Here is a 19,780-nt window from a genome sequence, read left to right as displayed (position 1 = left end):
GAAAAACAAAGAGCCTGCAAACCTAACTAGACTTCACTTGATGCTTAACCTTCCTTCTCTGTATCCTCGCACAGTTTCCTCTCCCACCCCCAGGGAAACTGGTCTGAACCCTAACCCTTGCTCAAGACCCCTTCATACCTTCCTCTCTTAGGCAACAACTTTGTTGGCTTTTTAGAGGAAAAATTAAGGCTATTGAACATGAAACTCTTCATGTTCATGAAACTCTTCATGTTCAATACCCACACTTAAATGTCTGCACAGATCCTTTCCTTTCTCCCTTCTGACAAGTGATAAAACTCCCTTCTCTGGGTTAAAGCCAGTCCCTTCTAGATCCTTCATTCATTAGGCACTCAGAACCTGGCATGTAAAATAACTAAAAGTGATGCAGACTCGGGCAGTTTGCATCTTCTTTGTTAACTTCTGTCTCAATGATTTCTTTCCTTCTCTTTGTAAGGTCTCCCTTAAAAGTCCCTCCCTTTACTGTGTGTTTCTCTTTAAGATACTCCCCATCTACTCTAGCTGGTGTAGCTCAGTGGATTGAGTGCCTGGCCTGGGAATCAAAGGGTTGCCTGTTCCATTCCTAGTCTAGGGTACATGCCTGGGTTGCAGGCCAGGTCCTCGGTAGGGGACCCACCAGAGGCCACCACAAATTGATGTTTCTCTCCCTCTCTTTCTCCCTCCCTCCCCCTCTCTAAAATAGATAAAATCTTTTAAAAAACACTCCCCATCTTGTTTTCTTAAGCAAATTTCCTAAAAATGTCCCTGGCTTCCCATCCCTACTTCCTCACCTCCCATTCATTCCACAGCCCACCTTGATCTGGCTCTTGTTCTGGCGAAACTGCTTTTTCTAAAGGTCACTAGTTAGCAAGTACAATAGGCACTTCTCTGTCCTTGTCTTGCTTCACCTCTCTGTGACGTCTGTCACTGCTCTTCACTACTTGAAACTCCACTCTCTTGGCTCCTGTGCTCCTGCTCTCCTGGCTCCTTTACTTCTTTGGCCAGCCACCCCTCCTCAGCCTTCTCCCACCAGCCTCTGAAATACTGGTCTATACCAGGGTTCAGCCCTTGGTTCTTTCCTTGCTCTCTCTGAGAGATGTCATGCATGCCCACAGATTCTGCAACAATTAATCTGTACCCCCAGGACAGCCCATTCTGCTGAGCTGTGGTCCCCTAAGTCCAATTGATCGCAGGTACCCCTACCATGTTCCAAACTGAACTTGTCTTTTTGTCAAAACTGCTCCTTTTCATGTTGCCACCATCTGTCTTCACCTTAGCCAGAAGCCTGGGATTCATTCTCAGTGTCTTCCTTTCCAACAAATCCCACAAATCACTAAGAATTTTCCAAGTTGACATCAAACTGTAACTTTAGATGCCATCTCTCCTTTCCATCCTAACGGCTACTGTTTTAGTTCATCATCTTGTGCGTAGACTTTTGCAGTACTCCAGGCATCCTCCAGAATGATGCAGAGTGGTCCTCTCTAAAAAACAAGCACATAAATACATGAAAACCATTTAAGGGTTCTACTACCTTAATAAATGTTTTTGATTAGCCTCCGGCAGGAGGTTACTCCTAGAAACCGGGCGGCGACTTAGCGCACAGAAGCCCCTAACTGAAGAGTGAAACAGGCCCGCCCGGGCCGCATCCCCATTGCCTCAGTGTCCTGACAGGGCATCACGACCGCGCGGACCACGCGCGGCCCTCCGGGGCCAAAGCACCGCCCCCTGCGCCAGGTGAGCCCTGGCCACGCACCAGCATTGGAAAGAGCTAGCGGCGGGGGGCGGAGCCAAGCTCGCCCGGCCCCACCCCTGCCGGCTTCGGCGCCTGCGGGCCGGCCTCCGATCACGTGACGGCAGAGCAGGTGAGCACCGCTTCCGGGGTTGGAAGCCCGGATCCCGGGACTTCCACTCGGTCGGGTACGCGGGGCACCATGGCGTCCTCCTCGGCCCCGCCGGCCACCGTACCGGCGAGTACAGCGGCCCCCGGCCAGGGTTTCGGCTTCGCCTCCAAAACCAAAAAGAAGCATTTTGTGCAGCAGAAGGTGAAGGTGTTCCGGGCGGCTGACCCGCTGGTGGGCGTGTTCCTGTGGGGCGTAGCCCACTCGGTGAGACCCGGCCCTAGCGCCCCTCCCTCCCGGGTAGACCTACCCGAACCCCTCAAGCTCCGGAGCCTTCGGGCGCCCCTGTCCTCTGTCTCCGGCGCCCCTCGCGCTGCTGCCACTTCCCCCCGGGCTGTCCTGTTCCCTGCTCACCAGCCTCCAGGCGTTCTCCCAGTGTATCTTCTCTGTAGACTTTTTCCCTTAACCGTAGACTTTGTCTCCCTCTCCGCCCTTTACTCTGCCACTCTAGTTCCGCCTTCCCCACCTGAAATCCAGCTCCCTGCCTCCTTCCTGCCAGATCCAGCCTCAGCCCCGCGCGGGCTGCGGAGACCGGCCAGGACCCGGCTCCCGCTGAAAGGACATTAGGGGGAGTAGCTCCTCTGGGTTGTTGGTGGTGAGGTCTCCCGTGAGAGTGTGTGTGGAAGGGGAGCAGGGAGGGTAGCTGGATAAGGGGGATCGTTCACTTTCCTTTCCACCTTGCTTTCCAGCTGCCGCCCTTGACTTTGGAACTTTGGCTTTAAGGGAAGCTCCGGGCTTCCCGGACCTTCTAATCCTGCTTGTCCCTTCTTTTCCCCTCCAGAGGTACAGCATTTCAGAGAAGCGACCCCTTCCTGAGCCTAGCGGTTGCACTCACTCAGCCTTTGGTCTTAACTGCATCCCCATTGTTGGCTGGAGTGATGGTATTTGGTGTAAGTGGGGGTCGTCGTTGACTGAAGAGATGGCTGAGAAGCGCTGACCATGGGCACACTGTGGTGGTGAACTTCAGAAGCAGAAAACTGATGTAGAGAGTGTAGCCTGGGAATCAGGAGGGGGCCAAAAGGCCAGTGCATCTCCTTTCCTGAGGATAACCCAGGTGAAGGAATTACAGCCATTGTCCCCTTGCCTTAGATCTGGAGTGGGAGGGTTGCAATGACCTCGAATGTGACAGGCAGTATTTTACGTCATCTTCCATGAATTGTTATAATTCTAGTGGGGTTGTAGAGGTGGAAGGGGGTGAGGAAGCATAGTTTTTGTCACATTCTTAATTTGTTATTTAAAATGTTGCTTGGGGTCTGTCTGCTCCCTTTTGCATTTGTAGCTCTGTGCAGTGCTCCCCCAGCTCCATGGGTAGTAATGTCTTATTAGCAAGTACCCAATCTAAGACACTTGGGATGGGCAAGGCTGATGGAGGTAGGGCTGCCTCTCATGTGTACCTTATAGGTGACTCATCCATCCCTTTGGAAAGCTTAACAAGGAGGGTTTTCCTTTAGTAAGAGGTAAGGGAATTACACATAAGACCAGCCTCAGCTTCCCTAGGTCTATATACTTTAGCTTCAACACTGTACTCTCCATCCAATACACATTTACTTCAAATGTCTGGAATGGAGAAATTCCTTGAACATATGTCTTAGTGATGATTCAGCCCACTTTATAGCAGGTGGTGAAGAGGGGGTATGAAGAACTGTAGCTGAATTTTAGGCTGTAAATCTCAAGTGGCTTTTTTTTTTTTCCTGGAGGAGTATGTTCTGTCCTCCTTTTCTGCTGAGAATGAGATGATCTGGGTTTCACTGCAATGTGTGGGATTTAGGTTAGTCTCACTTCGCAGCCTCTGTCAAGTGCTAAGGTAAAGATAGACAAGGCATCCATTTACTCAGTTAATAAACTTCAGGACCACCGCGTGCCAAACACTGTGCTAGTTAGGCAGCTGAGAGACACCAGAGACTAGAGCAGGTCCTTGCTGCTGGAGGGGCTCACAGTCTAGGTAGTCAGTCATCTGACTACCTAGTCATCATCTGACTAGGTAGTCAGATGATGGGTACACTGTTAAAGGTGGGTGAAAGAGACTGGGGCAGCACTGGGGGGAAAGCACATCTCCTTAAGATTTCTTGGTGCAGGAACTGCCTTTCCACCCAGAATTAGATGCTGATTCTGGAGGCTGAGAAGAGCATGTGGTGTTTGCATCCTTTGGGCTGTGGGTTGTCTTGACTTCAGTGAACAGATGCCTAATGAGCTCATATCCTCTGCCTGCCTGCATTCCTTCTGAAATCTGCTCTTCTTCTACCTTACACCAGGGCAGGTGGGACCTACTGCAAGAACTGGGTCAGAGTGGTCTGGAAGGACCGGTCCTGTTTGTAAGGCGATACCTCCTGCAGGACATGGACATCTCGTTCTTGTCGCTGTTGACCCCTCATAGTCCCATTAACTGTCTTGTGTACTTCTAAAAATGCCTTTTGTTTTGTTTTTAATGGAGCATGGAACTGTTTGTCTTGAGTCTGCTGAGGGTTTTTCTCTCTGAAATTTTTCACAGCTTTAAAAATAGTCCTGAGTTGTTTTCAGGGTTTGCCTGATATAGAATGACTACTGTGAGCATGAAGTCGCTCGGGGATGGGAGTGTGAGGGGCTCTGGGTGAGGGTTGCTTATTGCAGTCCTTCCAGGCCTCGTTGGGCAGCAGGCTCTCCCCTCTGTCCAGTGAATGCATAGCGGTGTTTTTAAAGGAATGAGGTTTGAGTTGCTGTATTCTGACTCGTGCCTGGACACAGTGTATGAGTAGTTCTCCACATTCCTACTCACTCCTTCCCTATTCTTATTTTGACTTACCAGATCAATGAGCTCAGCCAGGTGCCTCCCCCTGTGATGCTGCTGCCAGATGACTTTAAGGCCAGCTCTAAGATCAAGGTCAACAATCACCTTTTCCACAGGTATGTGGGAATGCCCATCCTTCTGTTGTCAACCCTTGTAGAAAAGAGTAAATAATTTTAATAGTTGGGATTCAATAGAGTGAGAGTGAGTTAAAGGTTTTACACCTAGAAGGCAACTTATAAGTTGTGTTGTCTAACCTCCTTCCCAATGCAGAAATTCAGTGTTGTGCAAAAAAAACCCCAAACATTAAAATAATTTTCAGTGTTCCTTACACCCTTATGTGTATGTACTAGTTTATCTCTCCTCTTGCCTAGCAGTTCCACAGAGTCAATACATTTAGATGCTGTTACCATTAGCTTCTGATAGGGACTCCCTGAAAGGGAAAAAAGAGTCTCTAAGCCCTCCTAGTATCAGAAGGTGCCATTCTAAAAAGTGGCACCTATTGCCAATTTTAGGATGTGTTTGGCTTGCTTGAGATTTGGGAAATGCTGTGGTTTGGATGGGGAATAGAACCTGGTTTTACTTAAGCCATTTGCTAGTCATGTGATTTTAGCAGACTACCCAGAGTCACATTCTCCCCTTCTATAAAATGGAAATAAATGCATCTTTAAAAGACCTCAGAAGGGTTTTATGAGAATCAAATAAGGTAGTATATGTGAAGATACTTTATAAACTGTCAAATTCTATATAAATGTAAGGTAATATTGTTACTTTGTTTTCTTACCTTGAAAAACTCTATTTCAGGGAAAATCTACCCAGTCATTTCAAGTTCAAGGAGTATTGTCCCCAGGTCTTCAGGAACCTTCGCGATCGATTTGGCATTGATGACCAGGATTACTTGGTGAGAGTTTATTATGGACTGAGGGTAGTCGTTTCTTCCTAACCACTGGGGAATCCTTGTGACAGCCATGTTTGGAGAAATGAGAACCTTGGTAACTATGATTCTTTACCTTCTTGTCGTCACAAGCATCTTCAAGAGTCTGGTGAAAGCTATACACCCTGTCCTTGGGGTGGGGGGGAATGTATATATATTAAAATTTTACACCACTTCCAGTCCTTATAGAGACACCAGATTAAGAACCCCTGCTCATCCTGTTATACCAGGGTTTTGTCTACTTTCAGACACACTCAGTTGATTCTTATACTAGGACTCCCATCTCCTTATAAAGGGGGAGGAAAAGAACCTCTGGTCTATTCCCTGTCCCTAACAGGTATCCCTTACCCGAAGTCCCCCGAGTGAAAGTGAAGGCAGTGATGGCCGCTTCCTTATCTCCTATGATCGGACTCTGGTCATCAAAGAAGTATCCAGTGAGGACATCGCCGACATGCATAGCAACCTCTCCAACTACCACCAGGTCAGGCCTCTCTCCAGCCTTCTCTTCCTCCTCCCTCTTCTTACAGCTCAGCTGCCGGAGCACACAGGAAGACTTCCCATCCCTTTCCTTCCCTACAACCCATTTTGCTCCCCAAGAAAAACTCAAGATCATGTCATCATGTCTTTCAAAAACTAGAAATTTCCAGAAGAGAGCCTCTGCATCTACTTGTGTTTGTTTCAATAGAATCTAGGCCTGTGCCTTCTCGTTTCATACTTTCCATCCAAAACCAGTGTGGACTGATACATAAAGGACACAGGTATAACAAAGTATAAACTATAGACTTAGAAGTGGGTAAAGTGTTAATACCAAGTACTCTATCAGGAGTAAATGCAGTTTGGGGAGAAAAACCAGGGTGAGTGCATAATTGGGATGAACTAGAAGGTAGAAGCCGAGATCATATCCACCCCTAAAATGGAGTAGGGTGCTATTCTGTCTGATTAGATTAACCTGGCATGTTTGTTGAATATCTTGGTGATAAAAACACTGTCTGAATGTCTTTCTACTGAAGGAAAATATTTCACTAAAATCAATGGGCAAGGAATAAATGAAAGATTCCAAAAGGAATCTTTGGTTTATCCAACAAATATTGAATGTCCACCCTGGATTAGGCTGTGGAGAAAGGTGAATAAAATGGCCCTTGAGGATCTCTTACTCTAATGGCAGAGTCCAGTAAGCTAGCATTAGCACATAGCAATGGGTGTGCAGTAGCAGAGGTTAGTACGGAATGCTCTGGGGTACAGAGGAAGAGCATCCTGACTCACTCAAGGAAGGACATACACTTGGGAGGCCCAAAGAGACATTTTTAAAGAGGGAATATCATAGGAATTGATTCTTGAAAAACTGAAAGGGACTGACCATTGGGTATTGTGGAAGAGAGCATTCTGGGCAAAGGAAAATAGCACTTGTAAAGGCACAGAAGCCTGAGAGAGCTCGGTGTTAGGGAATTTCAAGAAATTCAATGTGGCTGGAATATGGTATTGTGGAAAAATAGTTAGGCAGAAGCCAGATTGTCAAGGTTTTTTTTTTAAGATTTTATTTATTTTAGAGAAAGGGAAAGGGAGGGAGAAAGAGAAGGAAAGAAACATCACTGTGTATGCCTCTTGCATACCCCAACCAGGGACCCGGACTGCAACCTAGGCATGTGCCCTGATGGGGAATCAAACTGGCGACCCTTTGGTTCACAGGCCATTACTCAATCTACCGAGCCACACCAGCCAGGGCTGATCATGAAGGTTTTATAAGCAACACAAAGAGTTTGGACTTTACCCTGAAGGTGATTTGCGGGAGAGTGATATGTATATAATTTAGAAATATCCATGTGATAGAGAATGGATTAGAGGGAGGAATATTGGGGGTGGAGGTACCAGATAGGGGGTAATTATAATTGTTCAGGTGAGAAATGACAAGGGCCTGGAGGAACAATGGCGATGGAGCTGGAAAGGATGATTTAGGGTAGAGTTGTGGGATTAAGGCAAAAACACTCCAAATTCCCAGTCAGGGGGAACTGGAGGCCCATTCACCAACACTTGGGAAGCAGAAGAAGAAACGGGTTTTTGTAGGAAGACCTAATTTAGACATGTTGAGTTTGGCTTATCTGCAGTTCATCCAGATATCAGTGTCCATTAAGTGGCTGGGAAATGGAGTTAAAGAAAGAGGATCAGAATAGAAGTCTGGGCTTAAGAGTTATAGGTGAAGAGGTGGTAGTTAAAGCCATGAGTTTATGCCCTGGCTGGTGTGGCTCAGTGGATTGAGCACTGGCCTGTGAACCAAAGGGTCGCTGGTTTGATTCCCAGTCAGGGCACATGCCTGGGTTACAGGCCAGGTCCCCAGGAGGGAACATGTGAGAGGCAGCCACACATTGATGTTTCTCTCCCTCTCTTTCTCCCTCCCTTCCCCTCTGTCTAAAGATAAATAAAATCTTTAAAAAAGATAAATAAAGCCACGAGCTTAGATAACATTATTGAAGGGAAGTATGGAGTGAAATGAAAAGAAGGTTGAGGACAAAGCCTTGAGGAGCAACTAGAGAAAATATTCTTTAAAGTTAACTTTTAAGAGCCCACGGAAAATTTTAATTATTTATGTCCTACTCCATTCCACACAGGATTTGAGGACACAGCAGAGGGAAATCAGAGAAGTGGTCTAGTGGGAACTGAGGGTGAAGAGTTTTAAGGAGGGGGACTAGTCAGCAGGAGCACGTGCCATTCAGTTTACATATGACAATGACTAAATGCTCGTTGTATCTGGCAGCTGAAGGGTTTGGGGTAAAAGGAAGGACTAGAAAGATTTCAGAGGAGGAAATGAGGGTATATATTTGATTTTGCTGATTTGAGGTGTGAATGAAAGGAAGCAGACTGATTGCTGACTACTTTTCCGAGAAGGTTGGCTAGGAAGAGAAGTACGCAGCAATACTGGGGCGCGGAGGGAGGGTGGGAGAAACATTGAAAGAGGAATAATTTTTTAAGAATCCAAATTATAGACCATCATGCAAACATTTTTACTAGAGGAATCTAGCCCACCAAGAAACAATGGTCTGGATAAAATCAATTTGTTGAGTAACAGAAGTAATTTCTAATCCTGTGACCATTTGCATATAAAGAACATCTAAAATACAAATAATGACACCTACATTCTTCATCCAAAAGAAAGATAAATATGAAACTGAGAGAAGATACTTTAAAACTGAGACATTACACAAATGAATTAATCAGAGGAGATTAGGATTCAGAAACTTCACAGTTAACCAGGGGCATCTTTAGGAAGCTCCTGCCACTTTGACCTTCTCCAAGCCTCTCTACTTGAAGTTTTCTGCTCACTCTGGAAAGACAGTGTTCGAATGCCCATCTCTGGGCTGTTTGTGCACCTACCGCTCAGCCTCTCCCTATTCCTCCCCCCCTCCCGCCGCAGTACATTGTGAAGTGTCATGGCAACACGCTGCTGCCCCAGTTCCTAGGGATGTACCGGGTCAGTGTGGACAATGAGGACAGCTACATGCTTGTGATGCGCAACATGTTTAGCCACCGTCTCCCTGTGCACAGGAAGTATGACCTCAAGGTATGGAGAGGACGGCTGTGGCAGAGGGGAAGGCCACCGACGGCCCGAGAGTGGGGAAGGGCCTTGGAGCGCACTGGATGATTTTATTTATTTATTTATTTATTTATTTAAAGATTTTACTTATTTTTAGAGAGGGAAGGGAGGGAGAGAGAGAGAGAGAAACATCAATGTGTGGTTGCTGGGGGTCATGGCCTGCAACCCAGGCATGTACCCTGACTGGGAATCGAACCTGCGACACTTTGGTTCGCAGCCCATGCTCAATCCACTGAACTATGCCAGCCAGGGCTGGATGATTCATTTTAAAGGAAAGAAAGCTTTGGGTTTGAGTAGTCATCTCAGGAGCTGGGTCTTCACTGTTCTTTCAGCCACTTCTACTGACTTGGTCTTTGGGTCTCTCCACAGGGCTCCCTAGTGTCCCGGGAAGCCAGTGACAAGGAAAAGGTGATACTCATTTTAGGGTGAGGGATGGGGGAGGGCTGATGAAAGAGATCTTCGGATAAAGAGGCGGCGGGGGGGGGGGGGGGGGACACGTAAACTTATTCCACTCCAGGGATTGTGTGGATGGGGCAGTGGGAACAGCTGCTTTGTGGAGGGTTATTCCATGTGGAAGGTTTGGGGGTGGATAAGGATGTCAGACATGAAGAGCAAAATGCTCAACCTCCATCCCTCACTCTGGGCTCTCCTATTCAGTCAACTAGCTTTGCTTAATGAGAAGAAAGAAAAGTCAGCATGGAGGGCCCCAATGAAAACCATTAGCAGAAAGTAGCGGGATGTGCTGTGGGGTACAGCTGCAGTGACTGAATCCGGGAAGACCACTGGAGTTGAGAACAGTCTCTGGAGCAGCATCCTTGTGTGGAGTCCAGTGAGAGAAGGGCTGTAAGATCTCTCCCCCTGGAGACCACTGAGTTAGAGACAGAGCCCTGGATAGAGCAGGATTCTCTGGGACCTTCAGGGAAGGGGCAGATTCCTAAGATGTCTCTTTACTTATTCTCAGGTTAAGGAATTGCCCACCCTTAAGGATATGGATTTTCTCAACAAGAACCAAAAAGTTTATATTGGTGAAGAGGAGAAGAAAGTATTTCTAGAGAAGCTAAAGAGAGATGTGGAGGTGATGATGTGGGAAATGACCTTGTTTCCTTTTTTGTTCCCCTCAGGGTTAATGTCTCTCCACTCACGATATGAGGGAATTCCCCCCCCTTCCCTTTATCCTTTGGGTTTTCGGCATGGTAAGGAGTTAGGTAGGAGACATGAAAACCACCTAGAGGTGGCCCATGGAGGGGATCGCTGGAGTGAGCTAAAAGGATGATCTTAGACACCAGGACTTTTAGGTACTGAAGGACAATGGTATATTACCAACCCTCAATTTGTATACTTCCTTTCCTCAGGAGGGCCCCAGAAATTCAAGGGTAGAGGGGGGCATAAGGGTGGTACCTGGGAGTGGGAAGGGAGATCAGGGTATCTGATTTGTCAGTGGGGTCTCAGTTCCTAGTGCAGCTGAAGATCATGGACTACAGCCTTCTGCTGGGCATACACGACATAGTTCGCGGCTCTGAACCAGAGGAGGAGGGGCCTGTGCGGGAGGAGGAGTCAGAAGGGGATGGGGACTGTGGCCTGACTGGACCTCCTACTCTGGTGGGCTCCTATGGCACTTCCCCTGAGGGTATTGGCGGCTACATCCATTCCCATCGGCCCCTGGGCCCTGGAGAGTTTGAATCCTTCATTGATGTCTACGCCATCCGGAGTGCGGAGGGTAAGAGAGATCCTGGAAATGTTACAGGTGGGAAAGGTGGTCCCTGTGGGGCGGAGACCAGGGTGTAGGGTGGAGAGTGGGTTAGCTTCATGAAACAGATCTGACTGGTTCCTGAGGAGAGGGAATTGGGACTGTACTTGCTCTTCATTGGTGGTTACTCTCTCCAGGGGCCCCCCAGAAGGAAGTGTATTTCATGGGCCTCATTGACATCCTGACGCAGTATGACGCCAAGAAGAAAGCAGCTCATGCAGCCAAAACTGTCAAGCATGGGGTGAGGGTTCCACGAGGCCTTTCCTTTCCTGCCCTGACTGTTCCTTGGAAAAGAGCCTCTTGTGCCAGAGCAGTGGGATGGCAAAAGGGTGAAGTGTCGGGTATGGCCATGTGGAGAGGGGGATGGGGGGTGGGGGGAGGGGTGGGGTGGCCTGACACCGTGTTCCATACCTCCTCTCACAGGCTGGGGCAGAGATCTCTACCGTCCATCCTGAGCAGTATGCTAAGCGATTCTTGGATTTTATCACCAACATTTTTGCCTAAGAGACTTCGTGGTGACTGCTGCTTTATGTTCAAGGTGGTGGGGTTCTGAGAGGCCTGGGGGGAAATACGGATATTCTGGTCACTACGTCTTCTCTTCCTCATTGCTGAATCCAGGCTATGGCTCCTTCTACCCGAATAACTCCATCTTATTGAGTAGGCTCTTCCAAGCCCTCAGAAATACATCACCTTTTCTCTCCTTCGTCCAGTTTTCTTCCCTCTCTGCCTCCAACAAGTCAACTTGCTTCATTAGCATGTTACTGTTGATTCTCTCCCAAGTGCCTTGACTTTTGGTAAAATGTTCTGTAGTTTCTATAACACAGGAGGAGCGGCGGGGAGGGGGTTGTCTGCCAGCTTCAGGACCTAATTGGACAGATGGACCTGGCTCAAGCCACTACTATGGATGCACTTTGCTCTGTGGGATGAACTAAGAGTGTCTGAATTTTGCTGATAACTTTATAGAACTCATTGTGGCAGACTTCCTCCCCGGTAGGCTCTGGGATGGAAGACCTTCACGATACTACAGAAGGTGCAGGCGTGCACGCATATGAGGGGATACGGCTAGTCTACACACAGAGGTGGGGAGGAGCACGCTCAGCGGGCTCACACCTCGTGGAGGTGGGAATTAAGGGGAGTCGTGATTATGCAGGGAACTGGAGAAATGTCAGTCTCAGAGGTTGACTAGTCTCTCCAAGCTATCTTTCCTCACTCCACTTCCACCCCTACCTCTGTACTTCTGGGCACAGGAGCCCAGAGATGGTTGGCCAGGGTGTTCAGGCTTGTGGGGAGGCATGTGTTGCTGCTCTTCCCAGGACCTCACACCCCTTCTGGCACTGGAACCCTTCCCTGGGGTATGGCCAGTTCTGGAGGCTAAGATGGTAAGCCAGGGGTGTAAGGTTCGTTCCCCATATTAAATTTCCTTTCGTGTCTAGCCACCCCTGAGGTTTTATTCCCAGGAGAAGGGAATATCTCTACCTGGGTCCACCCTGGTCATTTCAAGAGGATGGAGGTGTCAAGTATGAGAGCCTCCTCTGCTCCCTAGAGGTGTGTGCCTCGCATACATCCTTCCCCCAAACTCTTTTTCCAGTTGGATTTATTATTCTGTTCTCTTCTGTCCCATCTTACTGCTACTGTTTCTCCCAGGGGACAGATGGCCTTCTTTGTCATCTTCTCTCTCCACCCCCAGAGGAGTCAGAGTCATAACTCAGTCACCCAGCCTCCTCCAAAGACAGCTGAGCTGATGCATGATATTCTCAGAATGCAGAGGACCCTGATGAGCCCAGATAGCATCCTCCCTGCCCTCCAATGCCTTTGGGGTAAAGGCGGCCGTTCTTCTAGCTGTCCTCCATACCCCTTGAAGCTTCTACATTTTAAAAAAATATAAAGACGGACACCAGCCACTGGCCTGTGGGGATGCAAAGATTCTTTGCTCTGCATCTGTCTGGATTGATCCATCTCACAAGAAGTCATGAAGTCATAAAGAAGAAGTCCTTTCTCCCCTCCATCTTCTGTTCCAAAGGTAGTAACAAGAGGGATCCCAGTAAAGGATCAGAGCACTTGTGACACCTTCCTGTCCAGAGCCTGATAGACCTCTTTCATTCCCACCATCTACCTTTCCCCAGTTGAATGCAATAAAACTCCGTAACACCAGCAACTACTGTTCTTTAGAAATGGGTTTCTGACCAGGTGGCTGCTGATGTGCCATGAACAGTATGGTCTTCATTTGTTGCTTCTGACTTTCATCTTTTTTGTTTGTTAACTAATACAAAAGGTCTTGTGTATTTGCTCCCATTGCTGTCGCTGTATAGAAATTAAATTATCGAATCCAAATTCCTTCACAGAAATGCCTCTTTTTTTCCTCCCCTTTTCTGAAGAAGCCTGTGCTTATGGGTTCAGGGACTAGATGAAGAATTCTGATCTTTAAGGTGGGCCTCTAAGGATGCTGGTTTCTAGATAGATGGCAATGAACTCAGGCTCTGAGGATTGTGCATAGGAATGGGAACTTAGTCTCCAGCTTTGTGGAAGTTAAGCCGTACCAGGTTAGGGAGAACTGAGATGCTGTGACCCTCCCTTGTCCTCCAGGGTTCTAGGCTTGGTCACATCCCCATCTCTGTAAAGTGGAGAGTGAGTCTCAGCTCACTAGCTAAAAGAAGAAATTTAGTTTTCTCCTAGGCTTCCTGGGAAAGAAGTCCTCTGCCTGGAGGGCAGGAATAGTACAGCGGGTCCTGGGAAAGTGAAGAAGAAAGTGACCAAACCCGCCAGCCCAGAAGGGGAGTGAAGTGAAAAAAAGGGGGCGATGGACAGAGGTTGTGGCCAGTCTGGGAGAGCCGGTGCTGCTGCACTGAGGTCTGGGTGGTGGAAAACCCTGGCTTGATGTGGCCCCAGGGAAGCAAGTTGGACTGGGGGTGGAGATTGCTCTGATGTGGGAAGCAAACTGAGCAGACCTTTTTTTTTCCCTTTGAGAGTTTTTAACTCTGTTTGAACCACAGACTTGACACCACCCCCACCCTAATGCATTTTGGAAAAACGTATTCTCTTCCCCTTCTGCACCAGCCTCAGTATCTCTGGAAAGAAAACAATCAGAGGCACTTACCAACTTACCCCTCTGGGAGCCGGTTGTGAGGGTCACAGAAGGTGATCTAGAAAAAGGCAAGAGATGAGGGAGGAGATTGAAATAGTTCAGTCCTGTGGTTTGTTTGTTTTTTAGATCCAGTGCCTTTCCCTATCCCATATGATTCCTCGAAGGCCCTTCTAGCATAAGGATCATAGCGATTTGCTCCGTCTTCCCCATCCACCTAGACCGACACTCCTCGCCCGCCCACCCACCCACCCACCACCAGCTCCCGAAGCTGCCACGCAGCTGGCCGGGGAAGAAAAGGGAGAGGGTCCCGGGAGCGGGTGGCGAGCAGGGTGGCGTCTGGAAGGGATTTAACCTCCTACCCCCAGTTCCACGACGCCACTCCCTCCAAAGACTGGGACGGAGCCTCCATTTTTGTTTGGGGGGGCAGGCAGGGGCCCCAGGATGGAAGGGTGAAGGGGGACGGTGATTGGCACCTGGGGGGGGGGTGCAGTCGGCTGTTTCCCTCAGTTTGCACCCCCTTCGCAATCACCCCCGCCCCCGCCACCTTCTCGGGGTCTCCCCCCCTTGTTGCTATGGCCCAGGCCGTCATCCCAGCAACAGCCTCAGTCATGTGATCGGCAATGGCGGCGCTGACGAGAGGTAGGTGAGCCCGGCGCCCCCCACACCCACCGCGCGCCCCCCGGACCCCGCTCGCACCCCTCACGCGCTCTCCCGCTGCCCCTGCGCCCCCTCCTCCGCCTCCTTCCCCCGTGCGTGCGCGGCGCCGGGGCCCCCTTTACCCCGAGGAGCCTCTTTCTGTCATCCTCCAGCCTTGGCCTCCATTTAGAGGTTCTGGGGACAGGGATCGTGCGACAGGCACCCGCACCCAGTGGTGGAGCCCTGGGGGCTTTGCGAGAGGGGAGGAGTGGGGAGCTGGTTCCGGGTTGTGTCTTGCAGGAGGTCGTGGGGGGAGGGGTGAAGCAGCCTCGGTGGATGCCCCCAGGGACCCTTGTCCTTCCCGGCTGCCAGCCCCTGTCCGGAGGGAGGGACTGACCCCGTGTCCAGCCTGGGTTGCCCCAGAGGAATCAGAGACCCAGCATAAGCTGTGGCCCCGCCTCCCTTTTCTGTGCGGGCAGGACTTGGAGCTAAGAACACCTAGGTCCTGGTTCCTTCCGATGGGTGGGCTGGGGGAGGGGTGTTTCACCTGGACAGACGGTGAGACCTGAGGCTCCAGGTTTCCAGTTTCACTTTCTGAATCTCAAGATGCATCTGGCCTTGAGGGGACTGTGACGAAGGCAAAAACTGAGAGCTGGTCCCCTTAGGATCAGTCCAGGGATTGAGGTCACGCTAACAGCCCCTCTGTCTATTTGAGCTGCCTTCCGGGGTGTTGGAGGGACACCTCTGCAGTTGAGCATGGCGAGACTTAGGGGAACATCAGACTCCTCCAGCAGAGCCCCACCTCTCCTAAATACAGCCTAGGTTGCTTGACAGGCTTGCACTTGGTGTGCTGGCTTTAAAAGGTGACAGTGAGAACTTTATTGTAGGGGCTGCTGCCACTTAGTTTGAGTTCCAGACAGACTTCAGCTGGAGACAGGGGGCGGACTCTCTAGGAACCCCCCCCAGCAAAACGGGCTAAATTCCGTGGGAATGTGGAGCAGAATGAGGAGTGGGGGAACATAGGAACTATTCTTGTCCCTGTGATCTGAGGGAAGTGGCAAGGAGGACCTCCATACGTGTGGGCTTTCCCTTCCTCACTTCTCTTATCTGTTCCCTAGACTTTCCTGAGAGCCTCAGAGCCGAGGGAGAAAAGAGAAAAGTTGGCATGTTGAAATTCCTTCTTTAACAACTTGGAGAGAGGCTAGGGGGATGGGATTCTGCAGGAGAGGAGAGGAAATGGAAGAGGAGTTTTTCTTTTGTTTATGGGCTGATTGGGGAGGATGGTAACATTCGTCATCATAACTTTCTACCCTCCCTCTTCCCCCTAGTCCTGGTCAGCTGAGTGTGGAAATAGAGGGATTCCTGCCGCTGTCATCGTCCATGGGCTTTCAAGGTACCTGTATCCCGAGGGAACTGCAGCTTTCACCTTTAAATTGCTTTCCTCCATTCTGTGTTCCAAGTAATCCCATTCTGAGTAATTTACATTCAGGTTCTTATCTGTATTATGTGGGTTGCTGGGTTGGGGCATGTGGGAACGGAGCAAGGGGTTTCTCACTTTCCCTCCTTTCCCTGTCCGCCCACCAGGTCACACCACCTACAAGTAGGGAGCAGGGACAGAAAGAGAGCCTGCATGCCATTTCTAAGCTCTTCAGGATCAAAGTGAGCAAAAAGGAGGGTCCGAAAGTCTCTCCCACCCTTTTACAGAACCCAGTTTTCATCCACAGCGGGGCGGGGCAGGTTGTTGCTGTGACCCTGGGGGGAGTGGAAGGAGAACCAAGAATGATGCTTGGTTTAGGTGAGAATGTTGTAGAAACTTTCTTACTCTTCAGTTGGTGCTGGGGTTTGAAAGAGAAGAGGAGAGAGAAAATGAACTTGGGGAAGGAGTTAGTTGGGTGTTGGACTTTCAGAGAACAGAGGTAATATAAAGTTGGAAAGAAACCTGAAGTAGGAGGCACTGATGTTTGTCAAACGGGGACCCCCCAACCCTGAGTGCCTTTCACCCTGGGGGCAGTGTCGTTCGTCCTGTCCAGAATGGCAGCCTGTGGAGGCACCTGCAAGACCAAAGTGACTGTCTCCAAGCCTGTGTGGGACTTCCTGAGCAAGGAGACCCCAGCCCGGCTGGCCCGGCTTCGGGAGGAGCACCGTGTGTCCATCCTCATAGACGGCGAAACTTCTGACATCTATGTTCTCCAGCTTTCCCCACAGGGCCCTCCCCCGGCCCCTCCCAATGGGCTCTACCTGGCCCGGAAGGCTCTTAAGGGGCTGCTAAAAGAGGCAGAGAAAGAGCTGAAGAAAGCTCAGAGGCAGGGGGAGCTTATGGGCTGCCTGGCTTTGGGGGGTGGGGGGGAACACCCTGAGCTGCACCGCCCAGGCCCACCCCCTCTCAGAGCAGCCCCACTCCTGCCCCCAGGGGCACGGGGTCTTCCCCCACCTCCTCCTCCCCTGCCCCCTCCTCTCCCTCCCCGCCTTCGGGAGGAGGCAGAAGAGCAAGAGAGTACCTGCCCCATCTGTCTGGGGGAGATCCAGAACGCCAAGACATTGGAGAAGTGCCGGCACTCGTTCTGTGAAGGCTGCATCACCCGGGCCCTGCAGGTGAAAAAGGCCTGCCCCATGTGTGGCCGCTTCTATGGGCAGCTGGTGGGCAACCAGCCCCAGAATGGGCGGATGCTGGTCTCTAAGGACTCCACACTCCTACTGCCCAGCTATGAGAAATACGGCACCATCGTCATCCAGTATGTCTTCCCGCCCGGTGTCCAGGGGGTAAGCAGACTGCTGCCTGCCCTTACCCTGTGTTTTCTCCCTCCCCCAGCTCCTCCTCTGACCTATGAAAGCTGAGGAGGGTGAGTGTGTTTGTCAGATGTGATACAGTTTTGCTGTTTCCACTGCATGCCTTTTGTTGTATGCCTTCGCACTCGATGCTCTGAAGCTAGGAGGTCCCCTGAAGGCCCAGGTTTTCCATCCCTACAACCCTAAGGCACTCATGAAAGTCAGGTATCGGAGAAAGGAATTGAATGCAATTTCCAATTCTGCAGAGATGGTGGCTCAGGTGCAGGCAGGCACAGCAGGAAGGGATCTAACCCTTCTAACAGAGCTGGGAGTGGAACTCCATTCCAGATATATGAGAGAGGAGAACCCTGGTGACAGTGTAAGGTTACAGCGGGAGTGGTCAAGGGCCCACGGGTGCCTTCCTGCTTGACAAAGAGTAATTTCCAGTTCTGCTTTGCTGCAGGAGGAGGAAGCTCCAAAGAAGAGCAATAGGAAAACGGAACAGGTTAGACAGTGGATGCAGCACTGGGAGTGTTTTCAGGTAGAGAAGAGAAGGTGAAAGATAGATCATTCTGTCTTCGCACTTCTGCTGAGTTATCTGGGGAGTAAGGACCAGCTACCTTCCATCACTTCTGAGCATCTGTTTGCTACTGAGTTGAAACTTAGGGATTGCGCCCAGGAGAAGGAACCTCTTAACAGTAAGGACTTTGTCCAGAAACAGGCTCCTGCTGCCCAGACCCTCCAGTCTCTCCTGGCCTGAAAGGCCGTCAGCCTGTCGCTGCCCTATCAGCATCAGCTGGGTGTGCAGACAGAAGGCTGGCCAGGGTGACCCTCCATTGGCATCATGACCTTACGATGCCCAGCTGCTCACTGCCCACTTTGCCTCCCCCTCCTCCCAGGCTGAACACCCAAACCCAGGAGTTCGGTACCCTGGCACCACACGGGTGGCCTACCTCCCAGACTGCCCCGAGGGCAACAAGGTGCTGACCCTGTTCCGAAAGGCGTTTGACCAGCGTCTCACCTTCACTATTGGCACGTCCATGACCACAGGAAGACCGAATGTCATCACCTGGAACGACATCCACCACAAGACCAGCTGCACAGGGGGACCCCAACTGTGGGACACTCCTTCATTTCCCTTTACTTGGCTCCTCCCCTTCAGTCCATTTCCACTGAGGGAATAACATCAACCCCCTTTCTCTGGGAACCTCCTAACTGGAGAGGACCAGCCCAAACTATTCAATCATCTCTCCTGTCCCAGTGTCTCCTACATTTAACCTGGTCCTGATGTGCCCAGCTTAACCTACTAAAAATAAGCAGAATTGGGGTTCAAAGAGGGAGGGGTCAATCCCTTTCTCTGTGCTTAGATGATATTAGGGGAGGGGCGAGAGGGGCCGCAAGGGGGCCCCCAGATGAGTGTGAGCCTGGGGGTAACCCTGGCTCATAGCAATAGCTAACCCTGACCCTCATTTCTCTTTGCTCCCAGGTTCGGGTACCCGGACCCCACCTACCTGACCCGGGTGCAAGAGGAGCTGAGAGCCAAGGGTATCACAGATGATTGAAGGACATCCCCTTTGCCAAGGCCCCTGCTGTTCTCCTCCACTAGGACCCAACAGAAGCCTCTGTCCTTTCTCCTTCTGCCCCCCATACCACACTGTCGGGAACCTGTCTGACTGGGGTAGGAGTTCAAAGAGGGAGGGGGCTGTCCCTTTCTCTGTCCCCCGCAGGCCAAGTGCTTCAGTGCAGTGTGAGCCGCTCCCTTCTGACAGAGGCTGTTCCTCGGGCTCTGCCTCCCTCCTCCCCTGTACATACTCCCAGTCTTCCTGCCCCCTCCATTGCCCTTGGCTTTTTCTGGTATGTGCTGTGCGCCAGTGACTAAGCTGAGAAAGGACCTGGGTGGGGAGGGGAAGGGGTCTTGAACCCCCCACCCCCCAGTACATCTCCACTGCTGAACTTCGGTGCAGGGGAGGGGGATTCTAGCGGGTGTGAGCCCCCATGGAGCCCGCGCTGTGTTATTCAGAACCAATTCCCCATCTACGTTAACCTTGCCCTTTCCTGTCTCTGTTTCTGTCCGTCTGTCTTTCTCCTGCTCTTCTCTGTACCCAATAAGGAGCCTCCTTACCCTGTTCTGGAACCGCCGCCAAACTGTAGCTTTTAACTTAATAAAAATAAAGTAAAATATGCAACTCTATGCCACACCCATTCTGTTCTGTGAACCAGGGCGGGTTGGGTGGAGAGCGGGACCTGCAGAGAAGGGGAAGGGGGCAGTGATTAGAAAACCCCTGGGGGCCTCCCCAGTCTCTAAGCCTGCACAGGGCCTGGGGGAACAGCCTGTACTTAATGCGAGCCACGATAACCCTGCGAAGCCCCGGT

At 50.5% G+C, this 19,780-nt stretch overlaps 2 protein-coding genes and 1 long non-coding RNA gene across 5 annotated transcripts; 2 read left to right on the top strand and 1 right to left on the bottom strand.

The window, feature by feature from the left end:
• Window positions 1–1,855: 1,855 nt before the first annotated feature.
• On the top strand, window positions 1,856–13,254 carry PIP4K2C (phosphatidylinositol-5-phosphate 4-kinase type 2 gamma). 2 transcript variants are annotated; one of them, XR_006784606.1, is made up of 11 exons: window positions 1,856–2,102; window positions 4,678–4,775; window positions 5,461–5,557; window positions 5,928–6,071; window positions 8,997–9,143; window positions 9,546–9,584; window positions 10,138–10,251; window positions 10,626–10,893; window positions 11,061–11,164; window positions 11,347–12,468; window positions 12,568–13,254. XR_006784606.1 is itself a non-coding variant. In XM_045829224.1 (10 exons), exons 1-10 carry the CDS (start codon window positions 1,929–1,931, stop codon window positions 11,425–11,427), a joined length of 1,266 nt encoding a protein of 421 aa, XP_045685180.1. In that variant the 5' UTR covers window positions 1,856–1,928; the 3' UTR covers window positions 11,428–13,254. The 2 variants fall into 2 exon arrangements, 1 of the variants encoding a protein (XP_045685180.1); XM_045829224.1 differs by having other exon boundaries at window positions 11,347–13,254.
• LOC123812465 lies at window positions 4,675–14,996 on the bottom strand. The gene is made up of 3 exons (XR_006784607.1): window positions 14,785–14,996; window positions 14,018–14,063; window positions 4,675–4,809 (listed from the first exon to the last, which is right to left on the bottom strand). It is a non-coding gene; the product is annotated as an uncharacterized LOC123812465 (long non-coding RNA).
• Window positions 14,312–19,603, top strand: DTX3 (deltex E3 ubiquitin ligase 3). 2 transcript variants are annotated; one of them, XM_045829225.1, is made up of 6 exons: window positions 14,312–14,644; window positions 15,970–16,034; window positions 16,226–16,300; window positions 16,672–17,401; window positions 18,307–18,524; window positions 18,894–19,603. In XM_045829225.1, the coding sequence occupies exons 3-6, from the start codon at window positions 16,272–16,274 to the stop codon at window positions 18,967–18,969; spliced, it is 1,053 nt and encodes a 350-aa protein (XP_045685181.1). In that variant the 5' UTR covers window positions 14,312–14,644; window positions 15,970–16,034; window positions 16,226–16,271; the 3' UTR covers window positions 18,970–19,603. The 2 variants fall into 2 exon arrangements, with proteins under 2 accessions (XP_045685181.1, XP_045685182.1); XM_045829226.1 differs by having other exon boundaries at window positions 14,315–14,644; window positions 16,653–17,401.
• The last annotated feature ends 177 nt before the right edge of the window (window positions 19,604–19,780 follow it).

This window comes from Phyllostomus hastatus, unplaced genomic scaffold (assembly GCF_019186645.2).
Source record: "Phyllostomus hastatus isolate PE091 unplaced genomic scaffold, TTU_PhHast_1.1 phas_scaffold_93, whole genome shotgun sequence".
Taxonomy (NCBI): domain Eukaryota; kingdom Metazoa; phylum Chordata; class Mammalia; order Chiroptera; family Phyllostomidae; genus Phyllostomus; species Phyllostomus hastatus.
Note: the sequence above shows the minus strand (reverse complement) of the source record. Positions and strands in the feature narration are given on the sequence as shown.